At 36.0% G+C, this 22764-nt stretch overlaps 1 protein-coding gene across 10 annotated transcripts in view; it reads left to right on the top strand.

Moving 5' to 3' along the window:
• Positions 1-22764, top strand: part of WDR17 (WD repeat domain 17) — a 72669-nt gene that overhangs the window by 667 nt on the left and 49238 nt on the right. For 9 of the 10 annotated variants that reach the window (XR_015729137.1, XR_015729138.1, XR_015729135.1 and 6 more), the window contains exons 2-6: positions 10461-10589; positions 13362-13545; positions 14561-14791; positions 18718-18969; positions 19486-19608. Coding sequence is in view for 5 of the 10 variants with exons in the window: in XM_034401304.2 (XP_034257195.1) it covers positions 10467-10589; positions 13362-13545; positions 14561-14791; positions 18718-18969; positions 19486-19608 (913 nt within the window). In the remaining 5 variants the exon portion in view is untranslated. Of the gene's footprint in view, positions 1-4480; positions 4507-10460; positions 10590-13361; positions 13546-14560; positions 14792-18717; positions 18970-19485; positions 19609-22764 lie in introns of those variants that run through there. The other variant, XM_034401305.2, reaches the window with a different exon arrangement.

Genomic DNA, 22764 nt, shown 5'->3' with positions numbered 1-22764 from the left:
CAGGAGTTGGGAACTCCCTCATACAAATCAGGAAAAAAAAGATACGATGAAAGCAGCGTTCCTGGCATTTTATCAACAAGGGTTTACAACTTTTAGTGCGGTAGGGAGATTAAAATATGTACCATGTAATGGTGCTTGGGCAAAGATTTCTGTGTATGGATTTTGTCTGGTTGTATATCATCCCTTAGTATATTATCTCTGGAGTATGCCAGGTTTAAAAAGGAATAAGTATGCATCTAAGATTTTTGTTGCATTATTAAGAAGTGTTGTGTTCAAAGGCTCAGCATACTTGAAGAGAACATGAAGTTGTTAGGGCATTATGACAAGAAAATAGAAAATAAAATCTCAAAATAAATGAATTGTAGAATGTGTATTTATAGTCTGTCAGATGTACCTTGACTGATCCAAGGACTCTCAACTGGCTTCATGGAGAAGAAAGGACTAGAACATCAGTAACTCCCAGCTTCTTATCCATTACTTTTCTTTTGCAAGAGAAAAATATGTAAGAATTTGAATCTTGATCTCCATGCAAAGACAGCTTGCATTTGAAACAGAGCAAGTTTCATCATATAGGAATAATAAAAAATGTTCTTTCACATACTGGCTTATAACATGGCATTTTTTACATTTCCTTTAACGTATTTTTAAATGTGTCTAATTATAATGTTGAGAACTAGTTTGGTATATGGTGTTTAAGGCACCATATTTTGCATTAGAGAATGCAAAATTTCTACCTGTCTTGTTTTGTCAATGTACTAGTTAAGTATCAAGGTTTTTTTAATTGACAAAAGTATCTGGCTGCATTTCATCTGAAAGCTGAGAATAGTTTAGAAAGTGGCATTAGCTACTAATTGCCCACTGAACCAGGTTGTTTGGTTTATGATGTGTAAGATCTAAACAATTTGGAACCAGTATATAGTATATGATGACCTAAGATAATTGTATTAATTTTTTATTATGTATGTCAAAAATTAGAGTTTTGCCATTTTGCAGTTGCTTGGGTACGATTTTGGTGGTGTCTTTTCTGGTGTCTTAGGCATCTAGAGGCAGAAAGGGAGGCAAGGAATAAAATATACATCAAAACTTCAAATTGCACCTTGATTACTATGGAATTTGTGTGAGATATTACAACTCAAATATTAAAGGACAGAACTTGTATTTTGGCATCATTGTGATCAGAATGAGGCATATATGCAGAATATTCTCTCCTTTAAAGTTTATTAAGTGTCTACGATAAGTGTTTTAGGTACTGCTGTAGATTTATGTCTTCACCCATAGTAGTGCCCTATATAGCAAATGTGCCAAAATTCTGGTTCTTATTTCTGAGTATTAATCTTCCTGCTATAATATTAGCCTGATTCCAATCTTACAAAGTATAACTACTTGATGGAGGAAAAACTATCCTAAATTAGGCTACATTCTGCCTCATCATAAGAAAAAAAAATCCTCCAGGGCAGAAAACTTGGCATATAAGCAACATTTACACAAAATATACTAGCCAATTTTGTTAGCTATCCAAAATCCACATCCCTTATCACATACTTATTTATTTTTCATTACTACCTTAGTTTCATTCAAGCACTGTACATTCTGATAGGAATAGGGATGCTTTATTGTGGCTTTTGAAGCATGTATTCTTTTTCATTTTTGGATTTGTTTAAGTTTCCTTTTCTTAACATTTATTTGCTTGAGGTTCTGCACTGTAACAAGTCCTAAAGTAATGTAAACATTCTGAATTAGAGAAATTATATGACTGAAAATATTATTTGGGAATTTTATTCCATTGAAAGCTCAAGTTTGTGAATTCCTGAGATTTAATTCAACAAATTTGAGGCACACTAATTGGAAAGAAATCATAGGCATATATCATTTGTTAGTTTTATATAGAGCTAATAGTCTTTAACTGTCTTGTATAGGCTGCTAAAACTGTTATGATGCTATTTAGCTGCTTGCTCTATATGTTCAAAAGCTGATTAGACAGGACTAAGCTCTAAGATAACTTTCTACAGCTTATCTGCAGAAATATTGAACTTCAGTTTAAAAAGGCATAATCTATACCCAGATTTGATAGAAACTGATCTTAAAATAAAATTTTATATGAGTATAAAATGTAAAATGCTTGTGATTCTCCTAAATCATATATAATTTATATATATATGATTTAGAAGAAAAAACATCAGTTATCATGTGGGCAAGTTTGAGCTGGGAAATTGCTTTCTTTTCATCTTGCCTATTGGTATAACTGGGATCTCTGGTCATGTAGAGCAGAGATGTAAAACATGGGGTTCTGAGTTAAATGTTCTCAGATTCTATCACTATATTGATACTAGTTAAAGAAGTAAGCAGCTAGCATTAATACTGGATTAGATTTGTTATGTGTCTTACTTGGAAACAATTAGTTATATTCAGGATGCTAAACTATATACTACGAACAAATAATAAATTTTCCCATTCATTTGTCTTGGGATTTTGAATATGGGAAACAAGTTAAATTTGCTTAGACTATGGTAGTGATTCTTTAAAAAGAAGAAACTATTTAGAGCAGGTGTGTCAAACTGGGGCTCATGGGCCGGATGCTTCATGCGCAGGCCACGCCCACCCCAGCTCCTCAAAGGCAAAAAAATCACGATACATCATGTGACACATTTGACACCCATGATTTAGAGCAAACTAAACAGAAGATGTGATAAAGTATTATATACTTAAAATATCAATACATGTATAATTTGCTTACAAGTTCAGTTGTTTATGCTCAGATCCTAAGAGTTTTTTTAGCAAGTAATTTCAGGAAAGTTCAAAAGTCAGAGATCTAGTGTTTTTCAATGCTTTGAAACTTTTCAATTCTTCATTCCTTAGCAATGTTTTTAACCCAAATTTGTATTTAAGTTGGAGTATCAGGAAAGAACAAGAACAAACTTGTTTACAAACGGTTTTTTTGTGTGAAGTTTAAATTTATAACTTCAAGTTTTCTCCCTTAAAACTGAATTAGTGGGGAAGCAGACTTCCACCAAGGATAGCCCAATTCAAGGAGAACCCATTGTAATTCAATCAGTCACCATTCTGAAGACAGTGATCAAACCCAAAATGGCAGATACTATTCTCCTTCCTTGATCTGACAAAAAGTGGAAGCTGTGCCAATGCTTTTATGAACTGCTGAAAATAGGCTATAGGCTATATTAAAAATATACACACTACTTTGTGATATGAAAACATTAGGTGGCTTCAATGGTTCATTGGATCAAGGAAAAAGAACATCCTCCACCATTTTGAGTTGGATCACTTTGCTGGCCATCCATCCACCATTTTAAGTATTGTAACAGGTCAGTTGTCTGTCATTTTGTAACAGGCAGCCCCATTTATATCTAGGGTTCTCTTTAAGTTGAACATTCTTAACCTGGGGACTGTCTGCTCCTTTTTCTGACTACCTTAATGTCTTTTCTATAATGCAAGGAAATTAATGCTACACCAGATCCACTGTTCCATTTTTCTGGTCTAGCCTACAGCAGTTAGATTAAGTCAATGTGAAATGGAAGTGGCATACTAGCTTTGAACGTGGAAAGAACCACTCCTGTATTTTAAAATTATGCAGCTCAGGACATGTAACATAGTTAATCATTTCCACTCTCAAATCTATTTCCTAAATCCTTCATATCTTTAGTTTGCTTTCCTCTACCAATTCTCCTTCGACCAGGAAATAATATTTCATACTGGGAAAAGGAAACTGGAGCTAGCTTCTTGTAGTGGGCTAAGTTTTCAAAAAGCAACTTCACAAAGCCTGATACTATTGATGTAATGAGCTAAACATTTCTGCTGGGTTCTGGGTAACATCCTATTTAGTTTTAAAGCTTATTGTATTTAAGTGGGAAATCAGAGTTCTATAGGATCACTAGTATATTTCCCAGCTTTAATTTTAGTAATTTTTATGGACAGTCTGTTTCATACGATATTTGGGTTTCTGAGCACTATGGCAGTAATTGTATCCATATTTCAACTAAATAAGTTTTTAGTATACTGATGTCAAGATAGTAGACACTGCATGAGATAAAAGAAGTGCTGCTATTGAAGCCACAGTATTGTCCAATTTTAAAGCTGGCCAGCCGGGTTCATTGGGACTTGGTTGGAGTGTATACTTACGCTTACTTGGAAGTAGATCCATTAGGTTCAAAAGGACAAACTTGGGTGGCATTTTATACAGTCTAAAACAAATACAATATTGTTATTTATGATTTAGTTCTCATATACTAGTTTATACTATCATGATATTTATATTATTGACATTTCTTAAAGATTTAGCTTGAGGCTTGTTATAAAGCAGTTGATTTCACAGAACAGAGGAGTTATTTCTGTGTAGTGTCAGTAAATTTTCATACAGAATCCATGTTGCATTAGCATTATTCAAGTGCTTGGTAACCTTGTCAACATCTTTATTTTTACTATGGCTTGGATGACTTGTATTTCACATTGGTTTGATGAAGACGATTGGTATGAAGAACAACAAAGAGTAAGGTATTTTCTTCTATTTTTTTTTCAATTGCTTTGCTTTTGGTCTCACTGCAGCTTTTTTGTTCTATTGTGTGTTCTAGGCACAATCTGCATTTTTCAATGCAGTTCCATTATTGGATCAGAAATATTTGAGAACTAAAACCAGATCATTGTTTTGTTTTGTTTTTCATTGCAATAGAGTACAAACCTGGGGAAATAGTTAAGTAATAGTTGTATTTTCTGTGGTTACATATCTTTAGAATATTATATATTTTTAAAATGCCTGTTTTATTTAGATGGATGAAATGACACACAATAGCTAAGAAGTAAATAAGAACAGTTTACAGCTTAAGGGATATTAAGCTTGTTTACAGAATTTTACTGATGGTATTCTGAAGGCTGCTATATTCTTTAACAGTATTTTACTATAAGAAATAGTGTTGCTATGGCAATCTTTGTGCAAAGGAAAACATTTAAAAGATAATGTACACTTTCATTTTGTTATGTTAAGTGATATTATCATTTTTATGAATTTAAAATAAGGTAAATGTTTTCAGATACTAAAGAGAAAACTGCATTTTGGTGCACTGTGGCATGTGTGATCGTGAGTTGCATATAATAATGCACACATTGCTGAAAGGTGTGTCTGAAGACTCTTCTGTTAGTGTAACCTACCTCATACCTGTGTATGTATGTTGAACAAAATAAAAGCAGAAGAAGTACTAGGGAACAATTTAGTAAATAATTGCTTTCAGGGAAAAATGCTTACATTCTACTCATTAATGTTTTCATTAATTCTCTTCCTAGCAGTCTTTTCTTTGCAGAGCTTATGGAAGCATTATCAAGATACTCCTGCTATCTTTCATTGAGATAGTGATGAGAGGGTTAGTTAACCTCAACAAGGCGGTATCATTATTTGACTTCAGTTCACCATCTGAGTAACTCAGATTTTTTTCTCATTATAAACAATGTAATATATTCACCTGCTTCTATGTGCTGTGAACACAGATGGACATTACTCTCTAAGGAATGGATGCCTAAACTTTCTTTATAATACTACAAAGCTTTTTAATGTTGAATTTATATTTACCAACAAAGAAATAAGGGAAACTAGTATAGATCTATTTCGAGCTATTTAACTGTCATCAGCTAGTCCTACCCTTTTGGGAAAGTCCCATATTTGGGTAGACCAGGTTGCCCTGATAGAACGGTCTCCGGGGTGGGGGTGGGGAAGCTTTTTTAATGTTGTTTGTCTTTTGATGCTCTTACGTTAAAAATGTCATTTTTACTCAGATGATGAACTATTTTGTGAGAGCATGCAAAAATGTCTATGATATTTTTGACATGCCCTATATTTAGTTCCTAAATTAAAATTGCTTTTATGTTCTATTAATTGGCTACAGGTTCTTAGATCCATTTTTGTTTTTCACTTTTCTCTGTTCACGTGTCTGCCCTTTGAGGTAATCCAGACAAGATGCACAAACCATGAGTACTGCCTTTATTTTAAGGTTACAGTAACTGAATCTTGAAAATCTGAAAGAACTTCTCTTCTCCTTTGCCTTACTTTCCAGAGAACTAGGAAGGGTCCTTTCTTTGACACCTTCTTCATTCCCATTCCTGGGTCATCTCTTGTCAGACAATTGTCTGGGCTGTGGTCTTTATCCTGATTCCCAAGGTTATTCTCACAGCCCATTAAACACACATGCACACACACACACACACATCCCCACTGTCCCTTTCTGGGCAGCGGGAATGATTGTAAGAACCAAAATAAAGAATAGCTATTAAGCTGTGTATATAATATCATTTATCAAATGATGTAGACATTTATTCACAGCATTAACAGGGATTGGCTGACATATCCACTGTACCTTTCTGCAACTATCTCTACTTTCTCACATTGTCTGGTCATCAGTTTCTATCCTTTACTGCTTCAATACCAACTTTTAAGTCTGAAACAAATTTATAGATTTAGAAGGATATAAAATGAGCATTCTATTCATCCTTTTTCTAAAAATCAGCAATATTAGAATTAGAGTTAGAATTCTTCATTGGCCAAGTGTGATTGGACACACAAGGAATTTGTCTCCAGTGCATAAGCTCTCAGTGTACATACAAGCAATTGATAAATCATGATCATAATCATAAAATATAATACTCAGTGACAGTCATAGGATACTGAATAAGCAACCAACATAAATCATACTAGGATACTTAATAAAACAATTAATATAAATCGTAAGATACAAGCAACAAAGTTATAGTCATAAGAAGATAAGGAAATAGGTAATAGGAAAGATGGGAAGGATAATAGTAATACAGCCGTACTAGGTAGTTTGACAGTGTTGTGGGAATTAGTTGTTTAGCCGAATGATGGTATGGGGGAAAAATTGTCCTTGTGTCCAGTTATTTTGGAGTGCAATGCCCTATAGCTGTGATGACGAACCTATGGCACGCGTGACACAGATGGCACGCAGAGCCCTCTCTGCAGGCACACTAGCCTTTACCCCAGCCCAGCTCCACTGTGCACGCATGTGTGCCTCCCGCTGGATAACTGGTCTTCGCATCTCCGCTGCGCATGCGCAGGGGGCGGGGTACATGTGGGGGACACGCGCAGGCATGGGGGGGCGCATGTGCGGGGGGGTGCAGGTTGGAGCAGGAGGCTTTCCAGGCCGAAAACGGGGTGTGGGGGTGGAAAATGTACTGGCATGAGAAATTGAAGAGTCAAAAAAGATCTCTGTTAGTATACACTGTGCAGAAATAATAACTATATTTTGAAGATTATTCACATTAAAAATATCCATAGTACTCTTAATGAACTAGCAACAGTTTTTAACAGCAAATCAACAGTTAATATAAGATTGCATTCTTTCCCTTTGAGGAAAAGGGAAATTCTTGGAGAATTTGATAAAGAGATCATCTTTATATGTTTGTGTACTTCATTGAAAACATAGTAAAATAGAAGACAATATTATAAACTCTGTGTAATATATGATTAGACATATTTTAATAGCCAGTTATAGTTTACAATTAGCTACTACATATGTTGAATTTTAATAAAGACATAATACTTCTCTAGGCACAGCAGACATTCTTACTAATGCTAATGCAATGATGGTATATGAAGTTAAAGTGTATTTTGGAAATAAAGCAAAAATTGTCATTTAAAAAAAAACATACATGCTTATTGAAAAGGTATGTCTTAGAGAACCAATAATTACCAGGCTATTGATATCGCTTGCCTGTACTTTACAATATGTGCACTTTTCTTTAGCATCTTTTTTAATAAGTCAGCGTTATTACAATTTATGCTAGAATTAATATCTTCAACACGTAAGGTGCTTTTATTTTATAGCCAAACTGAGACTGCATAGCTAGAATCTGCAGGGTTTTAGAAAGAAAGTGAAAATCCTTAAATGGCTTATATAAAACATCTGTATGAAGGTAGGAGTAAGTTAGTCGATTAGCAATAAAATTTTATCATTCCAATTCATTTTATAAAAATGTAATATCTACATAAGAAATTCGAAATAACTATTGCAGTTTTATTACTTTTCTTTATTAACATATTATTACTATTACTGATGCTACATATATATTTTTCTTTTCCTACCACTTTTTCATTTTCATTTTCTTGGTATAAAAATGTCTTTTTATCAGTTTTGTATTTATGTGTTATGAGTATAGCAAAATACTTTCTTATTATTGTTTCTGGCGTGACAACTTCCCCAGTACCTGGATGAAGCCGATTATCTAGATCCTTTCCAATTGGGCTTCAGGCCTGGGTACAGCACGGAAACGGCATTGGTCGCATTGGTTGATGATCTCTGGAGGGCTCGGGACAGGGGTTGTTCCTCTGTCCTGGTCCTATTAGATCTCTCAGCGGCTTTTGATACCATCAACCATGGTATCATGCTGCGACGATTGGAGGGGTTGGGAGTGGGGGGCACCATGTTACGGTGGTTCTCCTACTTCCTCTCCGATCGTACGCAGTTTGTGTTAGCAGGGGGACAGAGGTCGACCTCAAGGCGCCTTGTTTGTGGGGTGCCGCAAGGGTCAGTCCTCTCGCTCCTTCTGTTCAACATTTATGTGATGCCGCTGGGCAAGATCATCCATGGTTTCGGGGTGAGGTTTCATCAGTATGCTGACGATACTCAGCTGTACATCTCCACCCCGGACCACCCCAATGATGCCCTTGACGTGAGGTCCTGGTGCCTGGAGGCCTTGCGGATCTGGATGGGGAGGAACAAGGTCAGACTCAACCCTTCCAAGACCGATTGGCTGTGGTTTCCGGCGTCCCGGTATAGTCAGCTGGCTCCATCGCTGACTATTGGGGGTGAGATCTTGTCCCCCTCAGAGAGGGTTCGCAACTTGGGTGTTTTCCTGGATGCACAGCTGTCCTTGGAAGATCATATTATCGCCAGGAGAGCTTTTTATCAGGTTCGCCTGATACATCAGTTGCGTCCCTTTCTGGACCAGGATGCCATTCATGCCCTCGTCACGTCACGTCTGGACTACTGTAACACTCTCTACATGGGGCTCCCCTTGAAGAGCGCTCGGAGGCTCCAACTAGTCCAGAATGCGGTCGTGTGGGTGGTTATGGGGGCAACTCAGCGCACCCACATAACACCCCTCTTGTGCGAGCTGCACTGGCTCCCGGTGGTCTTCCGAGTGCGATTCAAGGTGTTGGTCACCACCTTTAAAGTGCTCCATGGCTTAGGACCGGGGTATATATGAGACCATCTTCTGCCAGCAACAGCCTCCCACCGGCCAATACGCTCCCACAGAGAGGGGCTCCTCAGGGTGCCGTCAGCCAGACAATGCCGACTGGCGACACCCAGGAGGAGAGCCTTCTCTGTGGGGACGCCAGCCCTCTGGAATGAGCTGCCCCTTGAGATTCATGTTATCCCCGACCTGTGTACCTTTCGCCGCGCCTTGAAGACCCTTTTGTTCCAACAAGCTGGCCTGGCCTAATACAAATTTTAGAATGGGTGTATGTGTGTTTTAATCTATGGACCAAATTTTTATATATTCAATTTTAAATTGTTTTAAATTTTGTAAATTTATATGTGTTTTAATATGGCTGTACACCGCCCTGAGTCTTTTGGGAGAAGGACGGTATAGAAATTTAATAAACATAAACATAACATAAACATTAATATATGCAATTATACAGATGACACAAAATATTTATCTTAACTGTTCACAGTTGGGGACTGTAATGCATTACCTCTAAGTTTCTTTCTATAGTGCCACACTAAATTAAGGATTTGTTGATTATACATGCATTCTTTACTTGAAATTTCTATGAACTTCAAGCCAAAAGTGGACTTTATATTTTCATTTATTGTTAAGTGACCAAATCTAATAATGGATAAAATGAAAATGAATACATAGGTAGTATGTAAGAATTCATATGGGTGTATATTCTATTCTTTCTTAGCAACTGCTAAAATTCTCCTATGAAAGGGCTAATTAGTTTTGTTTATGATTAGCATTGAGTTCTCCAGTGTTTTAATAAACACAGTGTTCTTGCCTGCGTATATAAGGATTGATAGAAATTGATAGGAAATTCACTTTTCAGTTTAAGTGTAATAAAAAAACTTCAATGAAATAATTTTAACAAATACCATGTGTGTCAAAGTGAAGATGTACCTTTTGTATGAGCAGCTGTTGGTGGAATGCATTTGTACAGTGATTATCCCTGTTTTATTCAAAAGTTAGTCTTTAATTTGCCATTTCTATGTTCTCTTGAAGGCCTAATAATCATGAACATATATAGAACTTGCTATGATATTGTCTATGAATACAATTTTCTTAGATCTTAAATCTAATTTATAGAAAATGAGTAACTGAAGTATTGGTCTTGGAGTCATTTCCTGAAAATCCTTGTTTAATGCTTTCCAAATGTAAGTTTTGCAGATTTCAGTGGGATTTACTCCAGACTTGTTTATTAGATTTCTCTTTTTATTTTTTAGGCAAAAATGGCACAAGTTAAGCAAGTGGGTCTATTAACAGCTGGCTGTCAACCATGGAATAAAGATATATGTGCTGCTAGTGGGGATAGATTTGCCTATTGTGCAACCCTGGCAATTTATATATATCAGGTGAGAAATATTTTAGATTTTCTTTCTTTGTTTTTCTTTTCTTGCTGGTATATGAATATTTATTATACTATTTTATAATTTTATAATTTTTTTTAAAAAAAATAACTGTTTTTGGAAATTATAAAATATCCTTAATCATTTTAGACATTTTTTCAATCCATATTATTTCTGTAGAAAATATAATAATAAGCAATACCAATTTAAAATGCATCATATTTTAGTAAGCTCTCCTGAACCATGTGGCTGGTTCTGAAGAATGAATGAGAAGCAACCCAGCACACCCAATATGCCAACAATGCAAGCCACATTAATAACAATTCAAGAAACCATGGCCAAAATGCAAGAATGTATGACCAGGAACCACAAGCAATCCAGAAAAGATATGGACGAGGTAAAGAGAGAAGTAAAGAACGATATCCAAAAGATTGACGAAAAAATGGATCTGATACAAGAAATTATTCAAAAAAAATGACCAAAGGATAAAAGAAATAGAACAAAAAATGGAATTGACAGAAGAAAAACTGGAAGCACTGGATACAAAAATGACAGGATTAAACAAGGAACTTGAGAACATAGTGGCGCAGCTGGAAATGGAAAAAGCGGCATTTTACCTGCGTTTCCAAAATGTAGTGGAAGAGAGGGAGGAAGATTTGACGATGATAATGGCAGAGATGATTGCTGAGGTGCTCCAAAGAGAAAAGGACGAAATAATAAATGAACTTGATGAAGTGTACCGGGTCCATACAAATTACGCCTGACAAAATAAACTTCCCCGGGAGGTACACATAAGATTAGTAAGAAGAAAGGTGAGGGATATCGTATACAAAATAACAAAGGACGAACCTATGTTCTATAGGAATAAAGAAATAATTACTCTGAAACAAATTCCCAAAAGGATAAGAGATCTGCGAAAGGACTTTTGGTTCCTGGCCACATTGCTAAATAGGAGATATATACCCTTTAGATGGACGACGCCTGAAAGGATGTTAGTAACGTGGCAGGGAAAGAAAATAAAGGTGGACTCACAGAGTAAGGCAAGGGAACTATACGACCAAATGACAGGCAGCAAGGCAACAAATAGTAGTAAAGAAGAGGGAGGAAGGAATATTAAAGGAAAACAGAGGCAGGAACGTGAAAAAAACCCCCCACAAGGAGGAAAAGAAGACGAAGGAGAGACGCAGGAGGAAGGAGGAATGCAAACGAGAGGCAAAAAAAAGGAACAGGAAGAAACAAAGAAGAAACAACAGGAAAGTCAGTAAAAAATGGAAAGAACTCTAAAAATTCTATCAGTAAATGTAAATGGAGTCAACTCGCCATCCAAACGACACCAAATTTTTTAAAAAATTGTGAAACAAAAATCAGATATAGTGTGCCTCCAGGAGGTACACATAAGAAAACAAGATATAAAATATATACAATATAAGAAATTAGGTACAGCATACTCATCATTGGCAGAAGAAAAAAAAGAGGAGTAGTGGTATATATTAAGGAAGGAATAGATAGCAATATAAGATATGTGGATACTGAAGGTAGAACAGTGATGATAGAGCTAAAACTTGATTTTAAAAATATATTGTTAGTAGTAATATATGCCCCAAATAGTAAACAATTAGAATTCTATAAAAAAGTGCACGAGAAAATTATGGATCAAAAAATGGAAAATGTATGTCTGATTGGAGACTTCAATGCTATTTTAGATGCAAGAAAAGATTATAAATGTGTCCAGCAAAATAAAAATAAGAAAAATGTATTGCCCAGAACCTTTATAGATATGGTGGACGAGCTAAATATGATAGATAGCTGGAGATTCTATAATCCCGAAATTAGAAATTTTACATATTATTCGAATCCACATAAGTCCTGGTCTAGGTTGGATATGGCATGGGTATCCAGTATGTTAATGACGGAAATAGAAGCGGTAGAAATTCTATCAAACGATTGGGCTGATCACAACCCAATAATGATGACGTGGAAGGGGCAGCAGAAAAAGAAAAACAGATGGACAATGAATATACAGTTGATGAAAGAAAAAGAATATAAGAATTATATGGAAAGGGAGTTAGAATTGTTTTACAAGGAAAATACAAAACAACACACCTCCCTACAAAACTTATGGGACACAACTTTGGAAAACAAATAGATTGCCAACTGATCAGGAGCTAATATAAAAGATATACACATGTGCAGAAATGGACAAATTAACCTTAGAGTTACAGGATAAGGAGGACTCAAAATATTTTATAATATGGAATAGATGGTACCAGTGGATAAATCAGAGGAGGCCAAATGGGTAGAGATGAAATTTAGAGGAAATTAATATAATTAAAAAATGCACTGTCAGATAGATAGAAAATGAAATATGTCACTGTAGGTTTGTATATATGTATATCTAATAATAGAAGTTGTTTTTTGTATATGTATATGTAAATTTGTTTCTTGATTAAGTTAACTTTTAACTTAATCAAGCTTTTGTATGTTTTAAATGTTTTTAAGAATGAATAAAGTTTTGCTTTTTAAAATTAAAAAAAAAGAGAAACCTAAAATAGGTAAACTAAAGGGAAGCTATCCCTTTCTATTTCTGTAATCTATATGGCTCAGGTCAGGACCACACTTTGAGTCTCTGAACAGATATTCCAGAAGGTGCAGAGAAAATAGAGAGAGGAATATTTCCCCAGCTAAAAAGATACTATGCTATTTAATTTTAATATAGCAAGATAAATATTTTGATTTAAAAGTATTTGATCATTCTTTTTTGGATTTTTAAATTTTTAGTTGGATCATCAATATAATGAATTCAAGTTATGGGCAATTATGTCTGAACACAAGAAGACCATCACAGCTATTTCTTGGTGTCCCCATAACCAGGATCTGTTTGCAAGTGCAAGTGCAGAAAACCTAGTAATAATTTGGAATGTAACTGAACAAAAAATTGCTGCAAAATTACACAATACAAAAGGTATGATATAAATCAAATGTTAACATTTATTTGCAGCAAAAGCAGTCTTGTGCAGTACACCATGGTTTTAATGCAAGGTTACTCTTCTGATTTAAATAAATTTGATTCAGCAAAAGAAAATTAAAAAAAGGAATGAGAGAGCTTAACTGTTTTTTTTTTCCCCAGTGGGTCACTGAGCAGGAGATAGTGATGGCAGTTAGAAGTCAAGTAATTTATCTCTTAGCAAAAGCTAGTCTTGGATCAGTTTGCATATGTAAAAAAGACAGTCTATAAACAGACTGCATCTTTTGCATGCAACCTCCATTCAAAATAATATATTCAAGAACCTATCACTGCCCTGGTATAGTATTATTATTGTATGATAAAAAACTAGAGTCTCCCTTTTTCCCCCCGTGCTGATAAATAGTCATGTTTATTTTTGCTAGGATAATGCCAAATAAAACAATTATGACTGTTTTCAGTTATATGGTACAATATGCTTTATTTTATTACTCTACTCTAGAAATATTCAACTATAATTGATTCCTGATTCTGAACTTTTTGATGTATTTTCTTATAATATGATTTGGCAATAAAGTATAGATCTTTCCTCTGCCAGCCTACTTACAGCATCTGTTTTGCATCCAACTCCTATAGGATTGTTACTTGAAGTTTAAGTCATGAAAACTTCTTTTTTAATCTCTTCAAAATGTATTTTGCTTGGAAATCTCAAGTTAAGCTATATCTCAGAATTTATAGCAAAGCAGAAATAATTGTGAACTGGTATTTATTTAAAATCATAGACCTAATTTTCTTTGTGTTTTATTTAATAAAGCTGGCATGTTTAGACATTATATTTAAAAGATTGTTTCTTATCTTTAATTTTCTAAGAGAAGTTACAAACTCTCTTTAGCAGTGTGAAAAAGAAGGTGCTTGGTTCTGGAAAAGAAGTACATTAAGTTGCACTTTTAGTTAAATTCAGTGGAGATTTGGAAGTATATTTTTCTCATTTATTGGGTATCTTTTTATATTTCAGGTATTCCTGCGTCTCTTAGTTGGTGCTGGAATGTAGGTGATGCTGTTGCATTTACCTCCCATAGAGGTCCATTGTATATTTGGACATTTTCAGGGCCAGAGAGTGGTGTAATTGTACATAATGAAGCTCACAGTTTTATGTCAGATATTTGTCTGTTTAGATGGCATCCAAAGAAAAAAGGAAAAGTAGTGTTTGGTCATACTGATGGAAGTCTTTCTTTGTTTCAGCCAGGTAAGAAACTTTATGCCAAGGCAAGAGTCAATGCATCTTCTGATTAAAACAAAGAAGCTGTTATTATGAGAGAATTTATTAAATAGTTTCCTTCTTTCAGATTTTATTCCCGTCACTCAAAATCCCAATGCCATGCATCCTTGCAGTCATTTCAGATTAAGAAATCATCAGATTTCAATAGTCTAGTAGATTTCACAAAATATAGAATATATGTTTACTGTCAACATAAAATATATACAAATGTACAAATAAAAATGTAATTAATTGGCTGTTGATACTGACAGTGATGATGTTGTGTGGTGTTGGAGAAGATTCTTGAGAGTCCCTTGGACTGCAAAGAGATTGAATTGGTCAATCCTAAAGGAAATCAACCCTGACTGTCCTGTAGAAGGACAGATACTGAAGCTGAAGCTCAAATACTTTGGCCACCAATGAGAAAAAAGGGCTCATTGGAAAAGACCCCGATGTTGGAAAAGATTGAAGGCAAAAGGAGAAAGGGAAGGCAAAGATTGAGATGATTAGATATTATCATCAACATATTGTTCATTTTCGGCAGACTCAGGGAAACAGTGGAGGGGGGGTTGGTGTTCTATGGTCTGTGGGGTTGTGAAGAGTTGGACAACTTAGTGACTGAACAGCAACAACTGACAGTGAAGCAAGAAAACTAGTTTGGTATAGTGATTAAGGAACGCTAATCCTGCCTTAAGCACAAAGCCAGCTGGGTGACCTTGGTCCAGTGATTGTCTCTCAGCCATAGAAAGAAGGCAATGATCAACAATATCTGAAAATCTTGCCAAGAAAACTGCAGTGTAATCCAGAAAGTTGTTAGCAGCCAACATTGACTCAAAGGCATACATGCATAAACGCATAAAACCCACTTGACAAGGAAATTAAATTCACCTTATATGATCATTTGAGTTGTGTCTCTTCCTATTATGCATTAGAATGATTTAAAAATAATGTATATAATAACCTATATTCCATAACAACTTAATTTTAACTATTTTCTCAGGCAACATTTTTTCCTTACTTATGCCAATATCCTTCAATACTCTGAAATTGAGGAATGCTTACTAAAATCATCTGCATCTATTTGTTCTCATTCAGTATAAAATGAATGCTTTTCTATATTTGAGTTCTTACAGATAATTTTTTAATAACAAAATTTTGATTTAATGTATTTTATTTATTTAAAACATTTACTTAGCTACCCATTTTATAGCCAACTTTGCTTGATTCTCAATCTAAATGTACAACATGCAAAACCATATCAAAACTATAAAACATATTAAAACATTAAAATAGATGTGTGTGATCACATTTTTCTTTATTATTAAAGATACCATATTTTTCGGACTATAAGATGCACTGAACTACAAGACGCATCTAGATTTAGAGGAGGAAAACAAGAAAAAAAATAGTTTTTGGCCTCCGCGCATCCCATTTTCACTTTCCCTGGCTCCCGGAAGCACTTTGCAGGCCAAAAAGAGGCCCGTTTTTGGCCTCCCGAACCCTCCGCATGTCCAGTTTTCACCAAAAACCCACCTGTTTTTGGCCTGCAGAGTGCTTCTGGGGGCCGAGGAGGGTGAAAACTGGATGCATGGAGGGCTCCGGAGGCCAAAAACGGGCCTGTATTCAGTCTAGTAAGACACACCGAAATTTTCACCCATTTTTTGTGTGGGGGAGTATGTTTTATACTCCGAAAAATACGGTAATCAGTCTTTAGATACAAAGATATGGGAGGGAATAACTAGATTTGATAGGAAAAGTCACATACCCAAAGAACCCTGCATAATTTGGAATCATGTTATGGTAAAAATAGACTTATAGTCAATAGAAATGTAAATTATTTTGATACTACTATTTCAGGATTCAATTTCTAAATTGCTGTAATGAAGATTTGTAGGCACTGAACCATCTGTTTAAGCATGATAGTCCCTGCTTCTTCCATTAACATTTGTGTGCATATTGTATTGGGGATAGGAATTCCCTACATGTAGCAGGAAGAATACATTGTAAATATATAGTAAAATAAAATGAATAAATAAATAGAAAAAAATCATTCAAATCTAACATGCTGCTGCAGAATTGCATTTGTTAATGTGAGTCTACTTTAAACTAAGTAAGGGATTAGTTAAAAATAAAGTGAATGTACTTTCTTATTATGAATCCAGCATTGCCAAGTATTATTTTGTCTATTCAAAATAAAAAACAAAAAAGACCTCCAAACTCTTTCTTTGCTATAGTTTGAGACCGAGTCATTACTAAATAATTAACAGATTCAAGGATGTCTTTTAATTATTAGTATTTACATTTTATTCAACATGTTTACTTTATTTAACTAATTAGATCTCTATAGCAACTACCAACAATGGAGGCATCCAAGAAAAAAAGGGCAGTAAGTTATTTTTGAAATATAAGTAGACTTATATCAACAATTGAGCCCAAAACTTCTGTTGCTAAGTGAGATAGTTTTTAAATGAATTTTGCCCTGTTTTACAATCTTTTTTGCCACAGTTGTTAAGTGAATCACTGTAGTTGTTAAGTTAGTAAATATGGTTGTTAAGTAAATATACTTAATGAATAATGAAAATTAGTTTAATGAAAATTAGTTTACATATTTATATTTCAAATGTAGGCATCGGTGAAGGTGGGTGGGGCAAGATAAGGTGTGAGGGACAGGGCGAGGCCAGCCAGCAGTTTAACAATCGGTTTGGCCGAAGTGGTGCGAACCAGTTGAATCCCACCTCAAATGGGCTGTCTGTGTGCACACGGGATGCTTGGAAAGAGAGAGCAAGAGAGCTCTCCAACCTCTGTTTTTGTGTGTGTGTGTGAGTGACAGAGAGGGAGTGAGTGAGGCACCCAAATTTCTGGCAGCGGTAGAGGCAGCTCCTGAGCAGCATGATCCCCCCTCCCCAGCCAGCCAGAGAATTCCGGAAGGCTAAATGAAGTTTTTAACTGAGCAAGGAAGCACTGCGGAGCAAGGCCCTTCAAACCCGCATCTAGCCCACTGGAATTCGCTGTGCCGGGGCAAGAATTACTTCTGTCAAAGGCTTTTTAATACCCTTCCGTAGCTCCTTTTTGATTTCGCCTGCTTTCAGGATGATGGGCTCCTGCACCGCGTACTCCACCGCCTTGACCTGCTGGTTCATAGAGTCCAATGAGAGGATCTTCTCGCGTGGCACCTTCTCTTTCAGCTGCAGTGCGGGAGCCTCGGCTGCAGTGCTGCTTCAACCAGCCAGCCCAAGCCCAAGCTGGCTGGCCGCTCTGTCCCCACTGGGGGCTGGGCGATGCTGTGCAGGGCATTGAGCGGCTGTTGGCCGCGAGGCTCTTTGCCAGTGGCCAGCCAGGTGAGGAAGTGCACGACTTCAGTTCTGCGTGAGGGGGAGTGGTGTGACAGCAGTTTCCTTGCTCAGCCTCGACAAGCAATACATGGTGCCTGCACCAGTGTCCTGAGACAATCAGAGAAGATCGCCGCTTGCAAGCAGACAAGCAGAGGTAGCAAGCGTATGCCGCGCAGTGTAAAATGAGAGGCCCTGTTGTCCCGTAGAGCCTGTCACCGCTTGGGGGGGAGGCGAGAATGACAAGACTCAGGGAGTAGGTTAGGTGAAGCTGGCTGACTGGGGAGGGGGGTCATGCTGCTCAGAAGCCGCCCCCGCTGCTGCCTCCCCCCACATACAGAGAGGTTGGAGAGCTGGGAGGGGAGGGGCCAGATGAAACACATCTTGACATGAGTGACGGGTTGGCCATGCCTACCCAGTCACCTGACACACACCCCAGCCATGCCTCCCCCAGCCAGTCAGAGCAGAGAACCGGTTGTTAAATTATTTGAATCCCACCACTGAGCATAACCATTTGAACACAGTGATTCTGTATAGAGAATTTTTCTCTGTAAATGAATAAATTGCATATTTTTATTTTTCAAGGTTGTAAGCATCAGAAACATGTTCTGAGGCCAGAATCACTTGAAGGGACAGATGAGGAAGATCCTATTACTGCTCTGGAATGGGACCCTCTGTCAACAGATTATCTTCTTGTTGCAAATTTGCATAATGGAATCCGTCTTGTTGATTCAGAATCTTTCTCCTGTATCACAGCCTTTAATCTTCCTAGTGCAGCAGTATCTGTGCAATGTTTAGCTTGGGTTCCTAGTGCACCTGGAATGTTTATCACTGGAGGTAAAAAAAATATTTTTCATTTATATTATAGTAACATAGTACGCAGGGCACACAAGAGACTTGTTTAGGTCAAGGTTAAGGTAAGTGAAGTTTGTACCAAATTATCAAACTAATTGCATAATTGGTTATGTAAAGGCAAGGATAAAACTAATATTTTAAAATAGTAATGATAATTTTCTGACATCATTATCACTTCCTTCAGAAAGGAAGTTTCACTCTCGTTGTCTTTTTATTTTATCTTTAATCTGATTCTAGAAAACACAATCTAATCGGTTCATAATGTTGGGTAAGAAATTGGCATTAAGTGGACAATATGTACATTGGGAGAGAATTTGCATTAGCTGGATAATATTAAATCATACTGAAAGCAGAATTTTCCTATCATGTTTCAGTCCCTATTTCTGAAGTCATGCTTAATGCTAATTAAAAATCCAATTAGATTTTGACTTTTGTTTTTAATTATTGCATTATGTATTATTTAATTAAAATTAAGTTAATCTTTTTTTAAAAATATAGATTCTCAGGTTGGTGTGTTGCGTGTCTGGAATGTATCACGAACAACACCAATAGATAATTTTAAGTTGAAGAAAACAGGTTTCCATGGCCTACATGTGCTTAATTCTCCTCCAAAGAAGAATAGTAAGTATACCTATTTGTTTTTGATTTGGACATATTCATGTAAAGCTGTGTGCCAGATCAATGAACCTAACATTTAGCTCATAAGTGGTTCTGTATGGCAACAAAATATGGACCAATTAATTTGTGATAGTTCTTTTGAAGAAGGCAGTTCCTAGAGTTGTTTAAAGGCATTATATATGTTCCTCTTGTAATGTATCAATAAGACCATTAAAAATTAAATTCTTTATTACAGGTGAGACATCCAAACTAAATAAAATGTAATAAAATGTAGAGAACACAGTTACACAATAGAATGTGTAAAACAGAATAAGTCATATTGAGATAAATAATGTTGCACTAATTTAGTGTATCAATACCAATACTGTATGTGAGTTTTACAAATTGCAAAAACAGAAGGTTACCTTCAAATCCTTATCTGCCAGTAAAAAACGGAACATAATTTTTTTCAGTCTATCTTGGATATGGGGTTAGAAGTACTGCCAATAGGTATGTCTAAATGAAAATTGTAGTATGACAGAATATTAGTACGGTACTGTATTTCCTTCTTAAGAATTGCAGAGCCTTTCTGCGTGTGGTATTTTATGAAATGTTTCACTCAGCTGTGCTGTTCGTACAACATTAAACTATAATGTTAGATAGCTATTGAACTTAACATATCAAGATGCTTTCGGACAGTAATAACATTTATTGATCTCTGTGTATAGCATCATACATTTTGCTCTATGAAAGTTCTACGACGCAAAAGAAAAAAAAATGTTGCTTTGTTGTGCTTGTATTCCCACTTACAATCCAATGACAGTTTATTTCAGGCAGCCAAAATCTTAGGGAATTCTGTAGGTTCCAGAAACTAGACCAAGTAGACAACACATGCAAAACTATCAACAACATATTCAAAGGTATAAAATTCACAAGGGAAGAAAACAACCCACAATCCTACCTGGATATCCTCATTATGAGAGACAGCAATAGCCAACTAGAAACCCAAGGTTATCATTAAACCATACATATCAACCAAGTGCCCCACTACCAAAGTAACAACTCAACATTCCACAAGAGGAGCTGGGTAAGAACACCATTCAGATGAGCACAAACCCACTGCAGTCACCCTGAACATCAGGAAAACAGATCATTTATACAACATCTTCCCAAAAAATGGATATTCATACAACTTCATCAAAAAATGCCTGATCACTCAACTCAATATAGCACAGTCAACACAAGTTGTGAAAACAATAACACTGCCATACATCAAAAATATCTCAGAAACCATCAACAGACTATTACAACCACATGGCATCAGCCTAGCACATAAACCAACTATAGCCCTCAAAAACATCCTAAGTAAACCAAACCATCTAGCAGCCCCAGAAGAGTCATCTACAACTTACAGTGTAAGGACTACACCAGCCAGTACATAGGACAAAGGCAGTCATACATAGGCAGTCAGAAGACATGATTAAAACTCCTTAATTTCACAAGACATGGACAGACTTAATCATAGTTTCAACTGCGAAACTCTGACCATCCTAGACCAAGCCAAGTCCAGAAAAGGCTATAAAATTCCTGGGAGCTTGGCATTCAAAAAAGGGAATCAACAATCCAAAAAGGGAACAAAAAGGCCATACCACCAACTCACCAGCAATCAATACCTAGATGAGCATAGATTAACACAAAGATTAACATTAGACCAATGATCAAAAAGCAAAGAAGACCCCAATCAAGGACTGACAAACAAGCTAACAGTAAACAGCTCAACCAAAGTACTACTTAGACCACACCCACCAAGATTAATACCGCAAGCCACTAGAATATAAAATGAGAACAAAACCCACACCTTACTACCACTGATGATATTACCTAGTTTGGGTAATGAAATATCTGCAAAAAAACCAAGCTCAGAGAGCACTAAGGACCCCTCAGAAACAAGAAAGTTTTCCTCCTGCAAATGCAGATCTAATGTTGAATTTAGTGTCTGGAGATCCAAAGGAGCTACCATGTTCCTGACTTGCTGCTAGGCCTTTCTTCATGGGATTACATGCATTATATCATAGCATAAGGGCATTATGATTTCTTGCATCCTAGGTTGGTTTAAAGACTGTTTTGGATGGTTAGGAAATTAAACAGATAATCATTTTATAGCATCCTATTTCTCTTATCATCCTATTTAGGATTTTGTTTCAGTATTCCTTCCAAACTTCATCTTGCTGCTTTTAAATAAAACTGAGGGCATAGATTGGACACAATTCACTAGAAGAAGAAAAATAGATAACACAGAGCTAATCTTTGAGAAACTATGAAGAAATAGAAAAGATTAGAAAGGAACTCAGGATGATTCCATTATAATTCAAAGTGTTTAAGAAGGGAAAGAAAACTTGTATTCAAGCTTCCAAGATTCTCTTACTATAGCCCATCTGAATAAATATAGTTCCAACCAAACTTGTGAATCTTGTTTCCTGACCTGGTCTGTTTGGAAAGGTTGACGGAGATCACCACCATGAGTGCCACTTCTAGCTGAACCATTTGTATTTTTACATGAACAGCAGTTAAACCTAGTGTTCTCTTAAACTAAATTAACTAGGAGAGGATTTCACAGTATCAACAAAAAATACCCATAAGAAGTATCCTAAATATACTTCCAGATATTGTATTCCCTGACATCCAAAATGGTAAAATCCCCAGGCACATTCCTTGCTGTATTGTGCTGCTACTTCAATTTATTGTGAAGTAAACCTGAATCATACTAATGAGTTTCCCTCTCCTAATTATTCCCAGTGGCCAGATATTGCATCATTCTTCATACTGAGTTACGTTTTTGGTGTTGCCTTGTCAACTACTTTTTCATCAACATTCTTTAATAATCTTTGTTTTTATGCATAGCTGACATAATAACATGAGAATAGTGGAAAGACCATTGAGATCTTGCATTATTGCCAGTCACCCAGGGCCAAAAAGAATTTTTCAGTAGCTTCTTGCTTGCATGTTTTTAGCAAAAGATTTATTGGTAACATAATAACATGATAAAAAAAAAAACTATGGATTTCCTTATCAGAATAGCATTAGTTACCTCATAGTTCTGTCCTCTATGTATTAATTAAGTGGTTTCAGTAATAATGTGTAGGACTTTGTCTTTTGTCAGTGTTGTATTTCAACACTGTA

This window comes from Pantherophis guttatus, chromosome 8 (assembly GCF_059756535.1).
Source record: "Pantherophis guttatus breed Tessera chromosome 8, ASM5975653v1, whole genome shotgun sequence".
NCBI classification, from domain to species: Eukaryota; Metazoa; Chordata; class Lepidosauria; order Squamata; family Colubridae; genus Pantherophis; species Pantherophis guttatus.
Note: the sequence above shows the minus strand (reverse complement) of the source record. Positions and strands in the feature narration are given on the sequence as shown.